Raw genomic sequence first — 20,536 nt, forward strand, 5'->3', positions numbered from 1 at the left:
GGCTAAATGGTTAGCGTGCTGGCCTTTGGTCACAGGGGTCCCGAGTTCGATTCCCGGTAGGATCGGGAATTTTAACCTTAATTGGTTAATTTCGCTGACACGGGGGCTGGGTGTATGTGTCGTCTTCATCATCATTTCATCCTCATCACGACGCGCGGGTCACCTACAGGTGTCAAATCAAAAGACCTGCATCTGGCGAGCCGAACATGTCCTCGGACACTCCCGGCACTAAAAGCCATACGCCATTTCATTTCAATAATCTAACTTTAATTCCATAGTCACCCAGTATAGAGAACATCTTTTCCCTCGGTACCCTGTCATATGCTTTCTCTAGATCTACGAAACATAAACACAACTGCCTATTTCTCTCGTAGCATTTTTCAATTACCTGGCGCATACTGAAAAGCTGATCCTGACAGCCTCTCTGTGGTCTGAAACCACACTGGTTTTCATCCAATTTCCTCTCAACGACTGATCACACACTCCCTTCCAAGATGCCAGTGAATACTTTGCCTGGTATACTAATCAATGAGATACCTCGATAGTTGTTGCAATCCTTCCTGTTCCCTTGTTTATAGATAGGTGCAATTACTGCTTTTGTCCAATCTGAAGGTACCTTACCAACACTCCATGCTAATCTTACCACTCTATTGTACCAGGAAATGATTGTGGGGTTTGAACATGTGAAGGATCTCAGGTAGTGTTCGGTGTTTTTTGGAGCAGGTTCAGAGACGGATAGTATCGCAGGGCGAATAATAGATGGTAATTCTTTTTTTTTTGTAAAATTTATTATTAATATCCACAGATATATCACCCTGCAATTAGGATTGAAAACTGAAATTTGTAGTTAATATTTGCCAAAAGTGAAAAATAGGAGATTTATGTTACGATCATCTTGACGTCTGTTTGAGAATATCAAAAATAATTTTTACTCTTCCATAAATGATGAATAGCCTACAGTCTTTCTAATTTAAATGCAAACACAAAAACATTACTTGGCACCTTGGAAATTGTCAGTTCATCATTTATGGTGCTGACCTACAGTCTTTCTAATTTATGAACCACAAAAATGAACACACACTTGTCATGGAAAGTTTGATAAATTAAATAAAATATTTGATCTCTTGCTGTATGTCTTTCAGTTTGTTTGAACTGAAAAAATGAAATGAATAAAGCACTTGAAAATCCTAAAGTTCATTTAGGTAAAGTGTATTCAATTAATTAATGACTTTGAAACGGAATTTATAGCAAAACATGAACTTCTTTTAAATGACGATAAAATTTGAATTGATATCCACACGAAGCACTTGTAAGCACTGTACTGAACTAAGTGCATTGTAAAAGTCAGTCAGTTGTGTTTAAACTCAGAATACGAGAAGATCTGCTTACTAATGTTGGGGTTGTGCTGTACGGTGTCTGGAACATTCCGCGGGGTGCGGACGAAGGCTCGAACTCAGCACCGGCGATGTTCAGTGAAGATACCACGTCAATCTCCCTCGTCGACGTCCCTCGATGGGTACCATTACTGAAGAAACGATGTAAATCCCTCTTTGGAAGCGACGTTTTATGTAGCAGGATCTCGTAGCACTTTTGCCAAGATTTCCGTTGTTCTTGGAGGTAATGTCGGAACACGGAAAGTTCAATTGGCACTATTGAATTCACAAATATCACGGATATTAATACTACTCACTGTCGTAATGCACAGTTCTGTTCTTATACTGATTTTACGGTGTTGAATTAACATTCACAGCCCATGCTGCAGAAAACACAGTTCTTATATACACAGTTCATGGGTTTGAGAATTAACACAGTTCATAATCGTCACTAGTCATGTCTGTTTCGATTGTAAAGTAATGAACACAGTCCATAACCACTTGAAAACGTGATTTATAACAGTCTTCATCACAGTCTCTGAACAAATATTATTAACAGATTAAGGTGATTTTATGGTTGTATTTACACCACACTAGTCTGTACTACTTAATATTATTGTTAAAAGTCGTTAATGTTCACTGGGTTTCTCACAGTGGTGATCGAAAGATCAAGAAAGTGCACAAGGAAAATAGTTAATTCTTGCCCTGTTATGGGACGAATGTCGAGTAAATACAGTCTCACACAGTTCACTGATATATTATCGTAAGAGAAATATGTCTTAGATTGATGGAAGTGGTTTTAAATTATGATTTCAGTTTACCACACCCAATGATTTATGATATTATCACAGTTTAGAATTATGTGGAATTAGTACAGTTCACGGTGTCGTATATTGGTCAGTAAAATATTGGACACTTCAATTCTCACTTCCAATTATAGATTCAACTTTTTGATAAATTTACAAGTATTGTATTACGATAATTCACCTTGAGAAACGTCTAGAATCTTACAGACGTCGCGGCGCGGCGGAAAATTTACATACTTTACGACGTTCTTTTACTATTTCAACAGCATTTGAGTGCGGCACTATTATGTCCTCGCGAATCGCGACGGAGCATACTTTCTGCACACACTGTGCACACAGGACTGGTTATGGCCTTGGCCCAGTGGCCTATTTATACAGGTCTGGTGAGCAGCGCTTGGAATCAGGTGATGAAGGAGCGAGGATTCCTCCCAAATTTTAAATTATCATATTTCGGCAACCACTGGACGGATTGACTTCAAATTTGCAGGGTTTTACTTCCAGAATATTAGCTACAATTCAGAGTTAGTCTCGTGTTAATCGGTCCAGGCGTTAAAAAGTTCATAAACTTCCGTAGGGGAAGTAAGCTTCAGGTGGCGGTGACGTCACTTGACCTTGCTTGACTTGCGTTCCCCCTCGTGTAGTACAGTGGGTACGAGAATATTTTCTCACACAGCTGTTCATGCGTCGGAACTGAATTGTATGCTAGAAAATAAAATTTATAATTTATATGTGCCAGGGCCTATGCCTTCCTGGTACACTATGAAGCCATTTCATCCTTGCCTTCCCACTATACTTCACCATTTCAGGTCTAATTTCATCTATTCCTGCCTGATGCTTTATGATAATGGAGTTTATTTACACCCTTTCCACTTCCTCAAGCATAATTTCACCAATATCATTTTCGTCCTCCCCATGAGCTTGGCTGTTCGCAATACCACCAGGATGATTTGCTTTTACATTGAGAAGATGTTCAAAATATTCCCTCCACCTCTCCAGTGATTCCTTGGGTGTTTTTCGTTAGTCCGCCATTGGTCTGGATACCAGATAGCTCCGAATACGTCTTGCATGCTTGTACAGGCTCCCTAGAATTCGAAGGCGTGTGTGAGCCGCCTGAAAGGACAATGGATTTCCGTTTTCGGGTACTACCTGACGTAGTTCTTTCCGAAAGTGTTTCCATCATGCGGATTCTTACCTCACTGTAAGATTGGGGGAGAGATTGCTCCATCCGTTGTTAGAACTACGGTTGTGAACCATAGTGCCAGTTCTTCTGCCCTCTCAGCTGGTGGGAAATGACCTCTTCCACCGTCTAGGCCTCTGAGTGCATTCCTTTTTGTCTCAGTTGTTCCGCGGGTGTTTATTTGACTGAGCCTTGTTCACACCTGTCCTGCATATCCACAGGGCGTTTCCTATCAATCATTGGGACGCGTCGTGTCACGGTTGAGGCCCCCCACCCCCGTGTCTCCCGCGAGGTTATGTCCTACACTTACTCAGTTCAGAGCAGATCCCCCGTACAAACTAATTGGGCACGGATTGTATGAATGTATTTATTTATTTATTTATTTATTTATTTATTTATTTATTTATTTATTTATTTATTTACTTATTTATTTATTTATTCTCATTTCAAATAGACCTACTTGGGACTACGCTTGTTCAACTCTTAAGCTTCGATCTTTGCCCAGTATTACAGTGTCTTTTCGCGGTATAGTTCCTTTCTTTCCACCCACTAGGAGGTACCTTTGTTCTTCAGAGGTTTTTCTTGAAGACAATGGACCTTCTCAGTCTCTGTCAGCCTCGTGGTGTGAAATTGTTTGTTTTGCCAGAAGGTGGATTGGCGGTTGGTCAGTCTGTTGGGATACATTCTTGCCGAATGACCATAGAAAGCTACTCTAGTTTTCCTGACAGTTAGATACCATCTCTAACTGGGAGCAGAGCTCTGAATTGTGACGGCTCTGGTATTTGCCATCTTCCAGGACAGGACCTAGGATCATTCTTAGAATTCTTCTCCCTTTGGCTTCTAGTTTTCCAATCAACCTTTTTATGTTTAGTAATAGACACACTATGGCACACACGGTTTCCGGGTGGATGACTACTGCGTAGTATTTCAGCTTCAGATTTCGTAACACGCACCGCTTTTTGATCGACAGGCCGGTTTCAGCTTGTTATCTCTCGCGGAGACGGTTGCTTTCTTTGATAAAGTTGGGGCCAATCCAAACACCGGAATAGTTACATTTCTCCACATACTTCATTTTACTCCCTTCTAGTGACATCTCTTTATTAGGCCTTTTTGACGTTGGTGAAGTAGTTGACCTTCTCCAGTGACACTTAGAGTCCCACTTTGGTCAGTTGCTTGCGCCGTTCTACCACATTCTTTTCTAGAATGTACTTGAAAATGAATGGGGAAAATCCGTCACCTTGTCCGACCCCTGTTTTGATCTAGAAGGTTTTCGAGATTTCGCTTCTGAATTTAACCTCTGAGTGTGGCAGTCAGGGTTGTAAAATGGGTCTTCGAGATTTTTTGTCTGGTCCTATTTCCTCGAGGAGGTCACCAAAAGTCGTAGACCTTTCTGAAATCAGCAAAGGAGACTGCCACCTTGTGGTTTCTAATCTTAGAGTAGGCTAGTACTGTTCTGAGGTTGGGGTTTGCTCAGCACAGATCGCGTATACTACTTATTTATTCATTTATTTATTTATATGTTAATTTTTTAGGACATGTTGGTAACCCACGAACGGAATATGGGGAGTTAACTGTATTGACGCAATTCAGTTATGTAATGTTACGTACTGAGAGGGTGACTTGCTACTGTAGCTATTACTGTGTGTTTGATGTGTGCCCACAGGAGACCCCTGTCACCCAGCAGCCCCCACCCCCACTTAAGAACGAGATCGTGGTGGACCGCCTGTCCAGCGTTTCGGCGAGGGCCCGTTACGACGCTCTACGCAAGGAGGAACTCGAGTTGGAGACGCAGATTAAACAGCTCCAGGACTCTTTGGATACATTGCTACGAATTCAACAGCGGTAAGTTAACTGAACTACACTTCTGAACGGATATTATTATTATTATTATTATTATTATTATTATTATTATTATTATTATTATTATTATTGGCAAGGGCATACAACATTCTTCCTGAGCATGAAGTACACAGTTTAGAAATGTAAATATTAGAATCTATAACATGTAGGAGAGAGAAATGTGCCCACTGCCAATGCCAGGAAGTCACCATGCCGCCCCAGTAATATATTTACCTTTACGGAAAAATATCAGAAATCGTGCATGATTTTCCACACATCGCGAGTGAACAGCAACTGCCATTGTGGCTTCACTCCAAAAATACAATACAGATAGATTTCATTAAAACAATAAAAACGCCTTTACAGTAGGCAAATGATCTGACACAAGTACACACCTTGCAGTGTTCAGGCCACGGTTTTTAATCAAGTGAGGATATAAGGTAGATGATTGGGAAGAAGAGAACATCATTATGCGCGGGGCGTTCTACTGGTCTTAGCTGAGGGGCAATTGCATACATTTGCCTTATTATTAACTTAACGTAAAGCAAACAAAGAAGCACCCAAGTAGCTGTACAAATGAAATGAAATGTCGTATGGCTTTTAGTGTCGGGATATCCCAGGACGGGTTCGGCTCGCCCGGTGCAGGTCTTTCTGTTTGACTCCCGTAGGCGACCTGCGCGTCGTGATGAGGATGAAATGATGATGAAGACAACACATACACCCAGCCCCCGTGCCATTGGAATTAACCAATTAAGGTTAAAATCCCTGACCTGGCCGGGAATCGAACTCGGGACCCTCTGAACCGAAGGCCAGTACGCTGACCGTTCAGCCAACGAGTCGGACGTAGCTGTACAGAACTATTAGTATCGTGATCGACAACACAGGGCCCAATTCTTACGTGGATCGAAGCCATAGGGGAGCGATGTTTCATTTCAAAAATATGCCATGCGTTGACCGGAGTTCGAACAGCGATCGCCTTGTTAAAAAAATAGTATTGCACCCAGAATTAAGTTCAAAGGGTTCAGTACTGCCTGTCAGTTATCAAGCCTCTGAAGTTGAACATTGCCTATAAACGTGTTGGGACACCAATTATCCTCCATTATGTATCGTATTTTGCATTTCATACTGAACCCTTGAACTTATCGTTCCACCGTCGGTCGTCTGCCTCGGCTGATTCGGTAGAACGATATTGATTCTTCGATCATGGGGTCGTGTAGAATATTTTTCAGTTCCTTCATTGACCGATCGATATGGTTCAGAAGAGCATACGTACTTTAAATGAGGAGCAAAAATGTGCTTACTAAAAATTTATTGAACGAAATCACGATAATCATATTTAATAAATAACCCAAAAACAATTAAGTTTATCACAAAATATCATAACGCAGTCAAAATGCATAACGTGAATGGTGAAAGTATCTTAAAAGTATTTACATTAGTGTCTTCCAAAGTGCGAAAATGCACCTGAAAATTGGACATCATTGGTCCAAATGATAACTGAGAGTTAACCCACACGATCCGTGGAAAATGTGACCTTCAACAAGTACGATTCCAGATTTACATTTAATTAAGATTATCCACCAATCGAATATCCTCTCGGATACCGGAACATCCCCCGAACAGATCGTTAGTCGAACCAAATTAATTATTAGCTGCTCTGAATAGGTTGCGAAATATTATTTGAAAGCATGGTATTTATTACAAGTTAACAGCAATTGTCACACTCTGAAATAAAATTCCACTATGTGTTGTCATCTCGTGATACCCTTAAGTTATAGATGAATCCCGATGCTGAAATATGCATAACCCCAAACAGATGTTCAGAATGAACCAACAACACTTGATCCGAGGTGATTTTACGTTACATCGTTCTGAAGAAACAAAAATTCGAAATACAGAGAAACATTAATTCCCTATGCGTTTAGAAGAAACGCCACTGAAGTTAAATAAAACTGATAAATCACTCGAAAAGTCTTCTTACTAAACCAAATATAAGGTTATGAAACAGTTACGTCATTAAATTTGTTAAAGTACAAATCCACAATATAAAAAACAACATGAAATCTTTCCAATTCTACGTAACTACAATTACAAATGTGTCTGCCTACATTTGTGTCCTTAAACTCAACTACAACTAATCGGTAGACCAACGTCTCACCTAAGTAATGTAAATAATGTAAAATAAAATATAAAATAACTTTAATTTCATGTGGCTATTTCTAGCTGGGTGCAGCCCTCGTAAGGCAGACCCTCCGATGAAGGTGTGCGGCATCTGCCATGTGTAGGAACTGCGTGTCACTGTGGTGGAGTACAGCGTTATGTGTGGTGTGTGAGTTGCAAGGATGTTGGGGACAGCACAAAGGCCCAGTCCCCGAGCCAAAGGAATTAACCATTTCTCCGACCCGGCCGGGAATCGAACCCGGGACCCATGTGACCAAAGGCCAGCACGCTAACCATTTAGCCATTGAGCCGGACAAAAGTAAAATATTGTAACAGCTGATAAATCGAAACCGCATTCGTTGTGTAAATTCCTTAATACAAAAAATTAACTGACAAGGGAACATCCACAATGGTGAAGTCGCCGATCGCGATGAAACTTAGCAAACACTTTGAGGTACATGTAAAAACAATGCCAGCATCAATTTTAGGCGCCAACATCCATTAGCGCATTAACTAACGGGCCTAAAAGTTGCGACATTTCAAGTTCCGCGCGATCAGCGATGAATACCTGCTGGCCAATGCTAAGCCGGCACACACACTTCCCGTCTGGAGACACACCCTCTGCACCGCCTTTTACCCTCCAAGTGGTTCTCCCCGGCACGTTCCCCTCCCTTCTCCTCGCGCTTGCGAGGAGAAATAAAACAAATAACTAAAATACATGTTGTTATGTGTATATGTACTGACAGGAACAACGAGAACACAACTGTTCGTTTAAAAACAACGAGAGTGTTGTCGGTAATGAAATGAAATGTCGTATGGCTTTTAGTGCCGGGATAACCCAGGACGGGTTCGGCTCGCCAAGTGCAGATCTTTCTATTTGACACCCGTAGGCGACCTGCGCGTCGTGATGAGGATGAAATGATGATGAAGACAACACATACACCCAGCCCCCGTGCCGTAGGAATCAACCAATTAAGGTTACAATCCCCGACCCGGCCGGGAATCGAACCCGGGACCCTCTGAACCGAAGGCCAGTACGCTGACCGTTCATCCAGCGAGTCGGACAGAGTTATCGGTATCAACATATCATAAACCTACAATTTCACATGCAGCGCAAAAGACCACGCTTCAATCTACGTTATTACGGCCTATGTCCGCAGTGTGACATCTCCCCGTGAGCGTCAAAACCTATTTGACAATAGTTGACTGCTTAACACTCACCCTCAATCGCGTCATAAAGCTGCAGCTCCAGAAAGTTCAGCGGACCTTCTTCACCGTGACTTCCGTGCTTTGCCTGAAGATGAAAAATAATTTTTGACACGCTCAGTGACATTGCCCTTAAGGACTCGTCGCAAACGTTTTCATAAATATTTCATAAAATGTAAACTGCCTATACAATGTGGAAATTCCAAGGGAGAGCTATGAGGACGGCTGATAGCGTACGCAGTGTAGCACAGGTTCTGTTCGACAGCTAAGCAGACGGCAGCGCGGGGAGAGGAAAACGAGTGGAGCTGAACCAGGCGGGGCGGAGGGGAGGAGGAGCAGAGGTGTGGCACAAAGCAGTGTTCCGGCTAAGCATTGGTCAGGAGGAATTCATCGCTGTTCGCGCGGAACTTGAAATGTCGCAACTTTTAGGCCCCTTAGGTAACGCGCTAATGAATGTTGGCGCCTAAAATTGATGCTGGCATTGTTTTTACATGTACCTCAATGTGTTTGCTAAGTTTCATCGCGATCGGCGACTTCACCATTGTGGATGTTCCCTTGTGAGTGTCAACACACTGCACTATTGTAACATACCATACACCCGAACAATAAATCTCGAAGTAAAAGGAAAACAATGTAAAATAGGAAATGAAAGTTCATCGAACTTGAATGCGCATGGCTAAATAGTAGGAACCAGTCTCCATTAGCCAGATTTTCACGTGCGACAACCTTTACATTTAAGCCACTACTGATGCAACGCGATATAGCCTAGTGTGTGACGCTCCAAATAACCTGCAATGTCAACATTCGGAAAATGTGTCATTCTAAACTCTCCAGTGAAGAAACGTGGCCTAAATAGTACCTGTTGATATCTTCCATACCTGCATCCACTACTGCAAACATTATCACCGTTCAAGTCGATTCATAAAAAATGCCTAACCTATGACTTGGCCACGTACAAACGGCGTCCAGATCCTATCGTTGAGCCAATGCTACAGAGTCCACACACCTCTAACAATAACCATGTACATGCGGCATCCCAACCTATCGGTGAGCTAACACTATGGTATCTGCATACCTCTAACAGCAAAAATGTACATGCGGCATCCCGAACCTATTGTTGAGCCAACACTATGGTATCTACACATCATTGATACTGTCGGGTGAAATCGAAAATTTAAAACAATCCGGATATTTTAATCGAATTCTCATTGAAATTCAAATACATGAAGTAGAATCCGCTACAGAAATGAACTCGAACCTGGAATAATATTAAATATGTCCATTTCCTACGATAAATTGTTTATATCTCCAATACACGGTGTCACAAATTTCGACACTGGCGTTATCTGCAGTCTTACCTAAAATAATAATCATGGGAGAACATCACTTGTATTAAAATATGTGTTACAACGCACTTACTTGGATTTGACAATGCTTACATTTTTAATCGCTCTGTTTAGCATAATTCAGCATCGCTACAAGATGTCGCTCCTCTCATACAGCCTGCCTCGGAAATATTACACACCAACATATACACCCTGTCACAAAAATTCTTCTTCATCAAACTAGGGGGCATTTTCTCTTCGGCATCTTCCTTAGAACTTCCCAGTCAAAGTACAGAGCTTACTCTGCCACAAAATTTCTTTCTAATTATTCTCATAAATATTTCTTTTTTCATTACGATCCATTTCTTCTTGCTTGATCATTTTTTAAGTACAAGCTGTCCCATAATCAAACAACTTCGTAATGATCTCAAAATAGTTTCTATAAATTTTCTCATACCTCAGAAGCGAAATAGCATGCCGTGATTCTGTCTCTCCAATACACGGTGTCACAAAAATAAATTTTCAAATGCTAAAACTATCTCACTTCACTGCATTTCGATATGAAACTGTAAACCTCGCTAACACAACTGCTGAACGCCTCATTATTTTCTCAATTTACTCCTAACGTGAATATCATTATTATCATTATTATTTACTTTACTACGCTTATAATTGTTATCTTTATCATTATCATTATTATAACTTTTACCGGCATGAACAGATTTAACTGATTTTCATTGTGATGTTTAACTTCACATTTTAAGAAATTTTAACACAGTTTTACACGTCTCGCGCGGTGACATGACCAAAAATACCACCTACAGTGTTTTCTGTAAAATTCTATCAACATGACACATAATCATCATCGCGACACACATAATTCTACACACACCACATATACAACGCGGTGTCATGATTTACTAATTTAAAAGGACAAGCATTTAAATTTCTAACTACAAAGACATAATATTGGGATTACACAGGCCTGTAATTGTGCTAATGGATGTGGTGACATCTTGGCTGCATTTAGCAAGCCAGCAACCTCCGACTTAGCGCCTCATAATGAGAGGTGGCATTATTCATTTAAATGCTACCTCATCAGTTACACTGATTCTGCAATCGTCTTGATGCAACACAAATTAATATAATTAATATAATAACATATTTTATTATGCACATAACACAAAATGGATCGCACCGATCCGTAATCGACCAGTCAACTGATGAAATTGACAGGTGTTTACCAAACGCGAGGGTCCGTGGGAGAACGAACACCTAAATACTTGAAATTACCTACCTGTTTCAGCTTTGCATTCCCAACCTGACATTACATTCTATGAAATTTTTTCTCATTTTAAGACTAGTCTTTCTTCTACTCTGTATAAAGGATTTACAAAGTGCACTAAATAATTTTCTATTTGCTTGAAGTCGCCAAATCATCTATCTCTAAATTTTATAGCTTTTCTCCAGGATAACACAGTAGTCAATTAGTTGTAAATCGAAAGTGACTTGAGACATGGAAATGATTTAATTGATTGAGCTAGGAGGGCCATTTTGTATTGGATTTAAGAAAATTCATCAAACTTCACCTGCGTCTGATCTGAGATACATAAATTAAGCAATTGTTTCACAAACTAAATAGGTAAATACCTCGAGATTCGAGTGTGTTGACTGACATAGTACTCTCTTCATACTAGCTTCAACGCTGTCACCATCCACATCACATCTATCTCATACCTACACTAAAAGAATGCCTGTATATGTAAATAACAATGACAAACGACATATCTTCAAGAACGAGCAGGAAAATTCCAAAACTGATAAGTGGAGTGAAATGTATAAGTACGAAATGGGAATAACACTTAACCAGAAAGGATGCACTTAAATTAAACTAAATGTTATAACTAAATTTTCCAGGATACGACAGTTGTGATACTGGTATATTCGCAAAATGAAAGCCTTTGATTGTCAGCACACGAGCGGTCACTGTCGAGCTGGCTGGAACAGGGGTGTCAAATAAAATGATTGATGTCATAGAAGAACTGTATTCAGAGGTTAAATGAACGATTAAAATAAATGGCGACTTAAGGGTAGCGGAGATTAATTCAGATATCGGGCTAAATCAGGGGTGCAAACTATCACCAGTATTGTTCATTATGTTTATTAACGATACTTTGGAAATAAAGGGAAGGAGAATATGAAAAGCCCATGTCTAGAGGCACGACTGTTTCGTATCAATGATAAACGTGACAAAAAATATGTTGAAGAGATTTTGAAATATCTTAACTAACCATACGATTCTGGTTAAGAAAACGTTATTTTGTTTTCGCGAATTACAGCGAATTAAATCCAGTTTAAAGCGAAATTTGCCTTTTCCGTGATAAGTGCTAGTTGCTTTACGTCGCACCGACACATATAGGTCTTATAGCGACGATGGGACACGGAAGGGCTAGGAGTGGGAAGGAAGCGGCCGTGGCCTTTATTAAGGTACAGCCCCGGCATTTGCCTGGTGTGAAAATGGGAAACCACGGAAAACCATTTTTAGGGCTGCCGTCAGTGGGGTTCGAACGTGATAAGTGCGAAAAAGCAGAGAAATTCATGGAAAATGGCGATCTTGAAATTATATTCCACACTCACCTGTGTGAAGGGAAACAGAAGACAGAATAAGGATTTCTCATTTCGACAGAATTATCCCTTCGTATTAATATTCTATAAAATCCATTAATGGTATGGCCATATATGGTGAAAGCTATGGCCGTGTAGAGTGAAAGGGTAATTTGTTATGTAATCTTGATTAGGCCTCTGTTATAGTTCTAATCAAGATTACTTAGGGAATAATGAGTGATTATCAATATACTTCTCTTTATTTATCTATCCTTCACATAAATAATTCACAAATTTCAAGAATTAGACTTGCTATGAATAACTTTAGAGAAGTATTAAAGCGAAATTTAAGCAACGGGGTCAGTCCAATTTCGCATTACAACGCGAAAATTCGTTTCCTTTTCGCGAAATCGCACATAAAATAACGCGAAAAACTCATGCCTCTACGATTTCCTAACAATAAAGAAATTCGTGGCCTGGTTTTTGCAGACGGCATCCTTCTTCTGTCTCTTAACATCAGCTGGTACACAAAACATCTTTTATTTTTGCTAAGGGCTTTACGTCGCACCGACACAGATAGGTCTTATGGCGACGATGAGATAGGAAAGGCCTAGGAGTTGGAAGGAAGCGGCCGTGGCCTTAATTAAGGTATAGCCCCAGCATTTGCCTGGTATGAAAATTGGAAACCACGAAAAACCATTTACAGGGCTGCCGACAGTGGGATTCGAATCCACTATCTCCCGGATGTAAGCTCAAAGCCGCGCGCCTCTACCCGCACGGCCAACTCGCCCGGTGCAAAACATCTTAACAAGCACTGCAGAATATTTCAAAAATGGAGTTAATTAACATTAACGAAACAAAAGTAATAATATGAAAACAAGGGAACTAAATTAAAGAAAAATTGTACTTAGATATTGTAGAATTAGAATTACCGTAGTCAATAAAATATTTAGGAATTACAGTGGCATCTAACAGTAAGTGGAATGAACAAATTATTGCGGGCAGTTCTATCCATCACGAGATGTTTGGAGAGTAAAATGCCAAATACTGAATGTAAGCTGCATAAAATCATTCTAAATTAGCTTGTAAAATCCAGAGTATTATATTGGGTATAAATATGGAGCATTCAAGGAAGCGGTAAAGGAATTGGTAATAATGTTTGTAAGATTCTACTGGAATGTACAGCTAATAGAGGTGTTAGAATCGTGTTTGAAGAAACAACCAGATATAGCTAAAATGGTAATAAAATATTGGTTAAGATTAAGAAGGGAAAACACAAGGGAAATATTAAATTTAGCTTACCAGCATCAGATGAAACAAGTTAAATGATGATTACTGGCTAACCAAAGTAGAAAGGATGCTAGACAGAATAGGAATGGCAGACTGTTCTACTTTCTACGGCAAACCGCAGGGAGGCTACTGGAGGATCTTAAAGCAAGAAGTGTGGTCCAATACATCTACTACTGTTTGTTAATTACGGTTTGTAAGAGAGGAAGGAGGACGCGCATCGTTTTGCACTGCCTCTAGCGTGCTGACGGAAGTCACTTCGAACAACTGCTGTGGCACTGTTTTTCATACGGACCAGCGTAGACCCCGTTACATGAGGCGCACTTATCAACAGACTGCCCGCTTTATCTTCCTTATCACTTCCCGAACCAACTTCTTGCCTTTTTGTCATGGAGGAGAGACTCGTACTGCATAATTCATAATCAGAGATACCCTTTTTTTTTTTTTTTTTTTTTTTGCAAAAAATCCTCCAACCGGAAAAATTCCCGCGATCAGAAATTCCATACACAAATTTTTAATATAAGTATGTTACATAGGGCTATATAAACAGATTTTTTTCTAAAGTCAAACGGAATATTACAGGAGAAAAAATAGATTTAAAATATAAAATCACAAATTTGAAAGAAAGCAAAACTAAGTTAGATGTAGTGTTCTCTGCTTAATCGTTACCTAAACATTTCCAGAACCATGTATTTTCACCGAAATATCCACTTTCATCTCCATACTTTCCCCTTAAGAGCTCTTTTCATTACATTTACCGAGTTAATTTGTGTGTGCAGGAGTCTCGAGTCCAGCCTTTACAACAAGGCGAATGAGCTGCAAGAGGACATCAGTCTGAAGAGGTTCGACCTTCGCGTGGCTCAAATCCATTTGGGAGCCGTCAAGGCTCAGGTGAGTGGAAAATAACTTGATATGGCTTTCTATAGAATGAAGGATAATGAGAGGTGGAGGCTGCTCCCTCGGCCCCGGCGTGGACCCGCCCGGCCACCCCCACACACCCCACCGCTCCGCGACGAGCACTTGCACAGGAGCTCAGTCGCTCGAGCCGAGTCGGGTCAATAGCACGGTATAGTGTCGTAGCTCGTAGTGCTGGTGGCAAAAATGGGCTGGCTCACCTTGCGAACCCACCTGGTGAGTATCTGTGGTCCCTCTAACAGATCTCAATGGAAAAATGGCGCTTGTTCAGGTACCTATCTGCATGTGCTGCAGTATTCACCTCTCCTGTGTTGCCATAAGGGTTGTATTAAGATGCCCCGCGGGCAAGGCAGAAGTCCGCAGTTTCAAGTATAAACTAATGTCGGATTTTAAAATTACAAAAATGTAAACAATGTTGGCCCTTAAAATAACCTATTTTTTTAGTGGGGAGTACTTTTACAAAGCTGCAAACTTCGCAACAGTCTTAGAATAAAACTGGCATAAAGCCAATGTGGAGTGTGCATTTCCTCTTATGAATGGTCGTTGACTATGGACATAAATTGTAAGACTTTACAGTAGTATAAAATGAAACACTTCTCAGACTGACTGAGACCGTTACGGAGATTTTCGCAAAGTAAAATTAAACCGGTATTTAGGTACAGTTCGTTTACGTCAGGTAAAGCTATAAGATTTTTCCCGGTTAATTTGATCCTGCTTTACTGTATCATCCTGCCTTCCTGAATCCGGCTGATGACAACACAACTCCATATACCATTTACTTAAGTGTACAAATAATCGACCACAAACGGATTATTATATACCATTGCCGGTGAATATAAATTTCTACAACATCTACAAATTACTATACTTTTAAGTAATAAAGAATTTGACCATTTCATGAACTATGTCACCTTCCCATCAAATCTTGTTGTCTACCTTTAATTGGTGAGAATTAAACTTGTTACATATGATACAGTAGGATCCCTCGGACTTGCGATGGAAAATAGTCGAATTTGAATAACTTGAATGTAATTATGTCTAACAAACTAAGAGGGACTGATGGTCTACTGTAGATGTTAGTTCTTTTCAAACAATAATTATGATCATTATCATGAATTATGACATTCCATTTCTTTTTAATGTATAAAAATAATCACGTTAGCGTCGATGTTGCCGTTTAGAAAACAAAATATCATGTCAAAGTAAATCAACAAATAAGTCTCATAATGCAGCATTTCAGAATATGGAAAAATAAAGAAACATGTTTACTTCAATTAAATATATTTTTAATTTTTTGAAATACGGTAATTATTTCTTCAACACTAGATTTCGAAAATTTTGAAACTCACCCAGCTTGAGTATAAAATATAGTTTCTCTTAAACATTTACAATAAATGTACGAGTTTATCAACTTTGATCGATCGTTTGAAACAAAAACCTTACATAAATTCAAACATCTCAAGATCCAACAGTACCAGTGATAGAGTATTGGGTGTAACCAATTGATGGTATTCCTCTGCAATTAAATCCTTCAAATCTCTTCATATGTTCGGTTAAATGTGATGGCTCAGTTCCAAAAACAATGATAATAGATTATAACTTCTTCTAGTGCACCTCAGAATATATAAATTTAGTTCTTTCCATAACATTTCTCCATCCTATAAACACTAATATTTATTCCATACTCCCTTATTTGTAGTTGTATGATCGAGGACGGATAAGAAGAGTGGTTTATTCTCGGGTCATATCGACATTTTTCGGCTACACACGCTGTACTTCCCTCAGGATAAATTACTCGTATAGTAAATGATTTCATGTTTCGGAGAATGGTATTTAAATATACCCAAATATTATAGTTATTTTTACTGCTCAATAATAACAATAATATACAGAGTGTATCGTAATTAATAGCACAAACTGAAACAACTGTACATGACACTAGAAGCAAAAGAGTCTTAGTAAACATGAATCCGCAAACGAGCCGTTTATAGAATGGAGAAATGTATGGCAAGAACTATATTTATATATTCTGATCTGCACTAAAAGAAGTTATAATCTATGATAAAGCACTTCTACCAAAGTATTTAATAACTTTCCTTAATGTTGTATTGGTGCCTTTTCCTAACTAAGATGCTAGTTGCTTTACGTCGCACCGACACAGATAGGTCTTATGGCGACGTTGGGATAGGGAAGGCCTAGGAGTTGGAAGGAAGGGGCCGCGAATTTAATTAAGGTACAGCCCCAGCATTTGCCTGTTGTGAAAATGGGAAACCACGGAAAACCATTTTCAGGGCTGCCGACAGTGGGGTTCGAACCTACTATCTCCCGAATACTGGATACTGGCCGCACTTAAGCGACTGCAGCTATCGAGCTCGGTAACTAAAATGATGTTTATACATATTCAAGTCAGTGGTGGTTGGTAACCACAAATTCTAAATGATCTCGCAAGCGGCTCGTTTGCGGACCCGTGTTTACTAAGACATTTTTGCTTCTAGTACCGTGTACTTAAAGCTGTTTCAATTTTCACCCTTAATAATGATACACCCTGTATTCCTTTAATTGCTGTCTACCCAATATTACAGGCGTATTCCACCATACGTGCACTAGAGCTGAGGACAACAAAAAGCCCTAGTCATAAAAATATGAATCAACGACGACGGAAGAAGAAAGTGCAATTCACCGAGGTACAAGTAGTCGCGACTCGTAATATTTTATTAAAAATCTTTTTCTTACTCTTCCAAGAATTTATTCAGTTTATTGGGTTCGGCACGTGATTTTGATTTGGACCTGTTTTACAGTCGGATGCCCTAAGGGGAGGGATGTGCTCACTATTGCGTGTGTCTGTGGTGGTTGGTAGTGCGATGTATGTAAATGAAGCTCTGTATTATCACAAACACACAGTCCCGAAACCAGAGGAATTAACCATAAGCAGTTAAATCCTCAGTCCTGCTATGAATTGAAACCGGGGCCCTCTGAACCGAAAGCCAGCATGCTGACCCATATTCTTCTTCTTCCTCCTCATCTGTTTACTTCCAGGGTCGGTTTTTCCCTCGGACTCAGCGAGGGTTCCCACCTCAAGGGCAGTGTTATGGAGTTTCAGACTCTGGGTCGAGGGATACAACTGGGGGAGATGACCAGTACCTCACCCAGGCGGCCTCACCTGCTATGCTGAACAGGGGCCTTGTGGAGGGATGGGAATATTGAAAGGGATAAGCAACGAACAGGGAAAGAAGCGGCCATGGCCTTAAGTTAGGTACCACCTCGGCATTTGCCTGGAGGAGAAGTGGGAAACCACGGAAAACCACTTCCAGGATGGCTAAGGAAGAAATCGAACGCCCCTCTACTCAGTTGACCTCCCGAGGTTGAGTGGACTCCGTTCCAGCCCTCGTACCACTTTTCAAATTTCGTGGCAGAGCCAGGAATCGAACCCGGGCCTCTGGGGGTTGCAGCTAATCACACTAACGACTATACCACAGAGAAGGACACGTTGACCAATCAGCCAAGTAAAACTTTCCTCAGTTCATTCCAGATATTGCACTGAAATCGCCCATTAGCACTATTGACCCTAACCTCGATGTCACTCAATGCTTCATAAAACTTGTCAGCTTCATCCTCATCTGCACCCTCACATGGTGAATACACTGAGACAATTCTCGTCCTAATTCCTCCAACTGACAAATCTACCCACATCATTCGCTCATTTACGTGCCTAACAGAAACTATATTGCGTGCAATTGCATTCCTGATGAACAGCCCTAACCCATACTCTGCCCTTCCCTTTCTAACACCAGTCACGTACACTTTATAATCTCCTGTCTCTTCCTCCTTATCTCCCCTTACCCGAATATCACTTACTTCCAGCACGTAATTTAATATAAGTGAAGGGATATGAAAGGATTTCCTATCTACAAATTATAAGATTAAATATGGGATGGCTGGTTTATTTACATTATTTTTCATTGTTGTGGAGGCGCAACCTTACATTGTTGATGAGAAAAAGTTGACAATAATGGCACCATGGGGTTTGGTTTGTGTTAATAGGAAACAAAATAAATACGAGCATTTATGTCATACTAATGGAATTACTAGATAACAAAACGCAAAGTATATTCCAATAAAACGGTTAAAGCATGTTTTTATAATGATGGTTATATCCTATTCTTGTCCACCTCTGTAGTGTAGTGGTTAGTGTGATTAGCTGCCAGCCCGGAAGGTCCGGGTTCGATTCCTGCCTCTGCCACGAAATGCCGGAATGGTACCTATTTTAAGGCCACGGCCGCTTCCTTCCCTCTTCCTTGTCTATCCCTTCCGATCTTCTCATCCCCGACAAGGCCCCTGTTCAGCATAGTAGGTGAAAGAAGTATCGTATTATAACTTGGTGAACCAACACGTGACTGCGGGAATAAAATTATCGGTCATATGGAATATTGTCCAAAACTGGGAAGCAAATATAATATTCTGCTTGGGATTATCAAATGACATTGATCCCTACCGATATGAACGTTGCTCTCTTGTGAAGTTCTATTCAAAAATAGAAAACATTCATAATTTTCAATTTCTGAAATAAATTCTTCACATATAAATGAAGGTTTGTTGAATAACCTTTAGACAAAATATTAGAAATAACTTATGGCTTCGCTCCTATCTAAAGGTGCGTTGCTCACGCCGACGCAGGAAGGAGAACTATAGAAAGTCCATGTTAAGCTACCAGAAATCCTTATAATGAAGAATAGTGGGTTTCTCCTTGTTCGCGATGGTACCAGATTAACTCCTGGATGCAAAGGCGGTCGTGCATAGAGTTAGACGCTCTATCCCGCCCTGTCCACTACAAATCATCACGGGCTGTACAAATATCACTTCACTTGGAATCGTAAGTGGCGGTCCCGTTGTGTAGGGGTAGCGAGGTTACAGCTTAGCCGGAGGCCCCGGGTTCGATTTCCCGGCAAGTCAAGGATTTTTACCTGGATCTGAGAACTGGCTCGAGGTCCAATCAGCCTCCGTGATAACAACTGAGAAGCTATCTGACGGTGAGATGGCGTCCGCGGTCTACAAAGCCAAGAATAACGACCGAGAGGATTCGTCGTGCCGACCACACGACACCTCGTAATCTGCAGGCCTTCGGGCTGAGCAGCGGTCGCTTGGTAGGCCATGGTCCATGGGGGCTGTTGCGCCATGGTGTTTGATTTTGTTTTGGTTTTGTAATCGTAAGATCTACTATGGACCAGTATAGATGAAAATAGAATTCAAATGATGCATTTTCTACTCAGAAATAACAGACCTTTCATTTGTTGTTTCTCTAAATACATATATACGAGGGGCGTACTATGTTGTATTACACTTTGCTTTTTGTACGTCCGGGTATGGTTCACATTTCACTTTTGAGGGTGGTGACGTGTAACTAGTGCCTTGTTCCACCGTTTGGTAGCAGCACACGCACAGGGACCAACGAATACACTCGTCATAGCCATCTCATAACAACACTGTCAGCGTAGGAGCAGACAACATGGAAAGCAACCGTCAGGGACAGCGCTATACGACTTGGTTCCTATGAAAAGAAGGCGTGACCACTGCAGAAATTCATCGGCGCTTGGTGACAGTCTGTGGAGAACATGCACCGTCATGGAAAACAGTTTACACCTGGGTGGAAGGTTGGAAAACAGGGCGCACATCGGTGGACAAGGGAACCAGTTCTGGAAGGAATGTGACAGTGTCAACATCAGCCAACATTGCCCGGGACGAACAGGCCATCCAAGGAAACAAATGCATCACATTTACGGAAATGGAGGCAGCCACTGGAATTATCCGAAACACCCTGCAGCAGATCGTGCACGGCCACTTACAGTT

At 40.7% G+C, this 20,536-nt stretch overlaps 1 protein-coding gene across 8 annotated transcripts in view; it reads left to right on the plus strand.

Moving 5' to 3' along the window:
* Positions 1-20,536, plus strand: part of LOC136858540 (SH3 and cysteine-rich domain-containing protein 3) — a 325,524-nt gene that overhangs the window by 52,595 nt on the left and 252,393 nt on the right. For all 8 annotated transcript variants that reach the window (XM_067138153.2, XM_068225594.1, XM_068225595.1 and 5 more), the window contains exons 3-4: positions 5,020-5,198; positions 14,557-14,668. In XM_067138153.2, coding sequence (XP_066994254.2) covers positions 5,020-5,198; positions 14,557-14,668 — 291 coding nt within the window. The remainder of the gene's footprint in view (positions 1-5,019; positions 5,199-14,556; positions 14,669-20,536) is intronic.

The sequence above is a fragment of the Anabrus simplex genome, chromosome 1 (genome assembly GCF_040414725.1).
Source record: "Anabrus simplex isolate iqAnaSimp1 chromosome 1, ASM4041472v1, whole genome shotgun sequence".
NCBI lineage: Eukaryota > Metazoa > Arthropoda > Insecta > Orthoptera > Tettigoniidae > Anabrus > Anabrus simplex.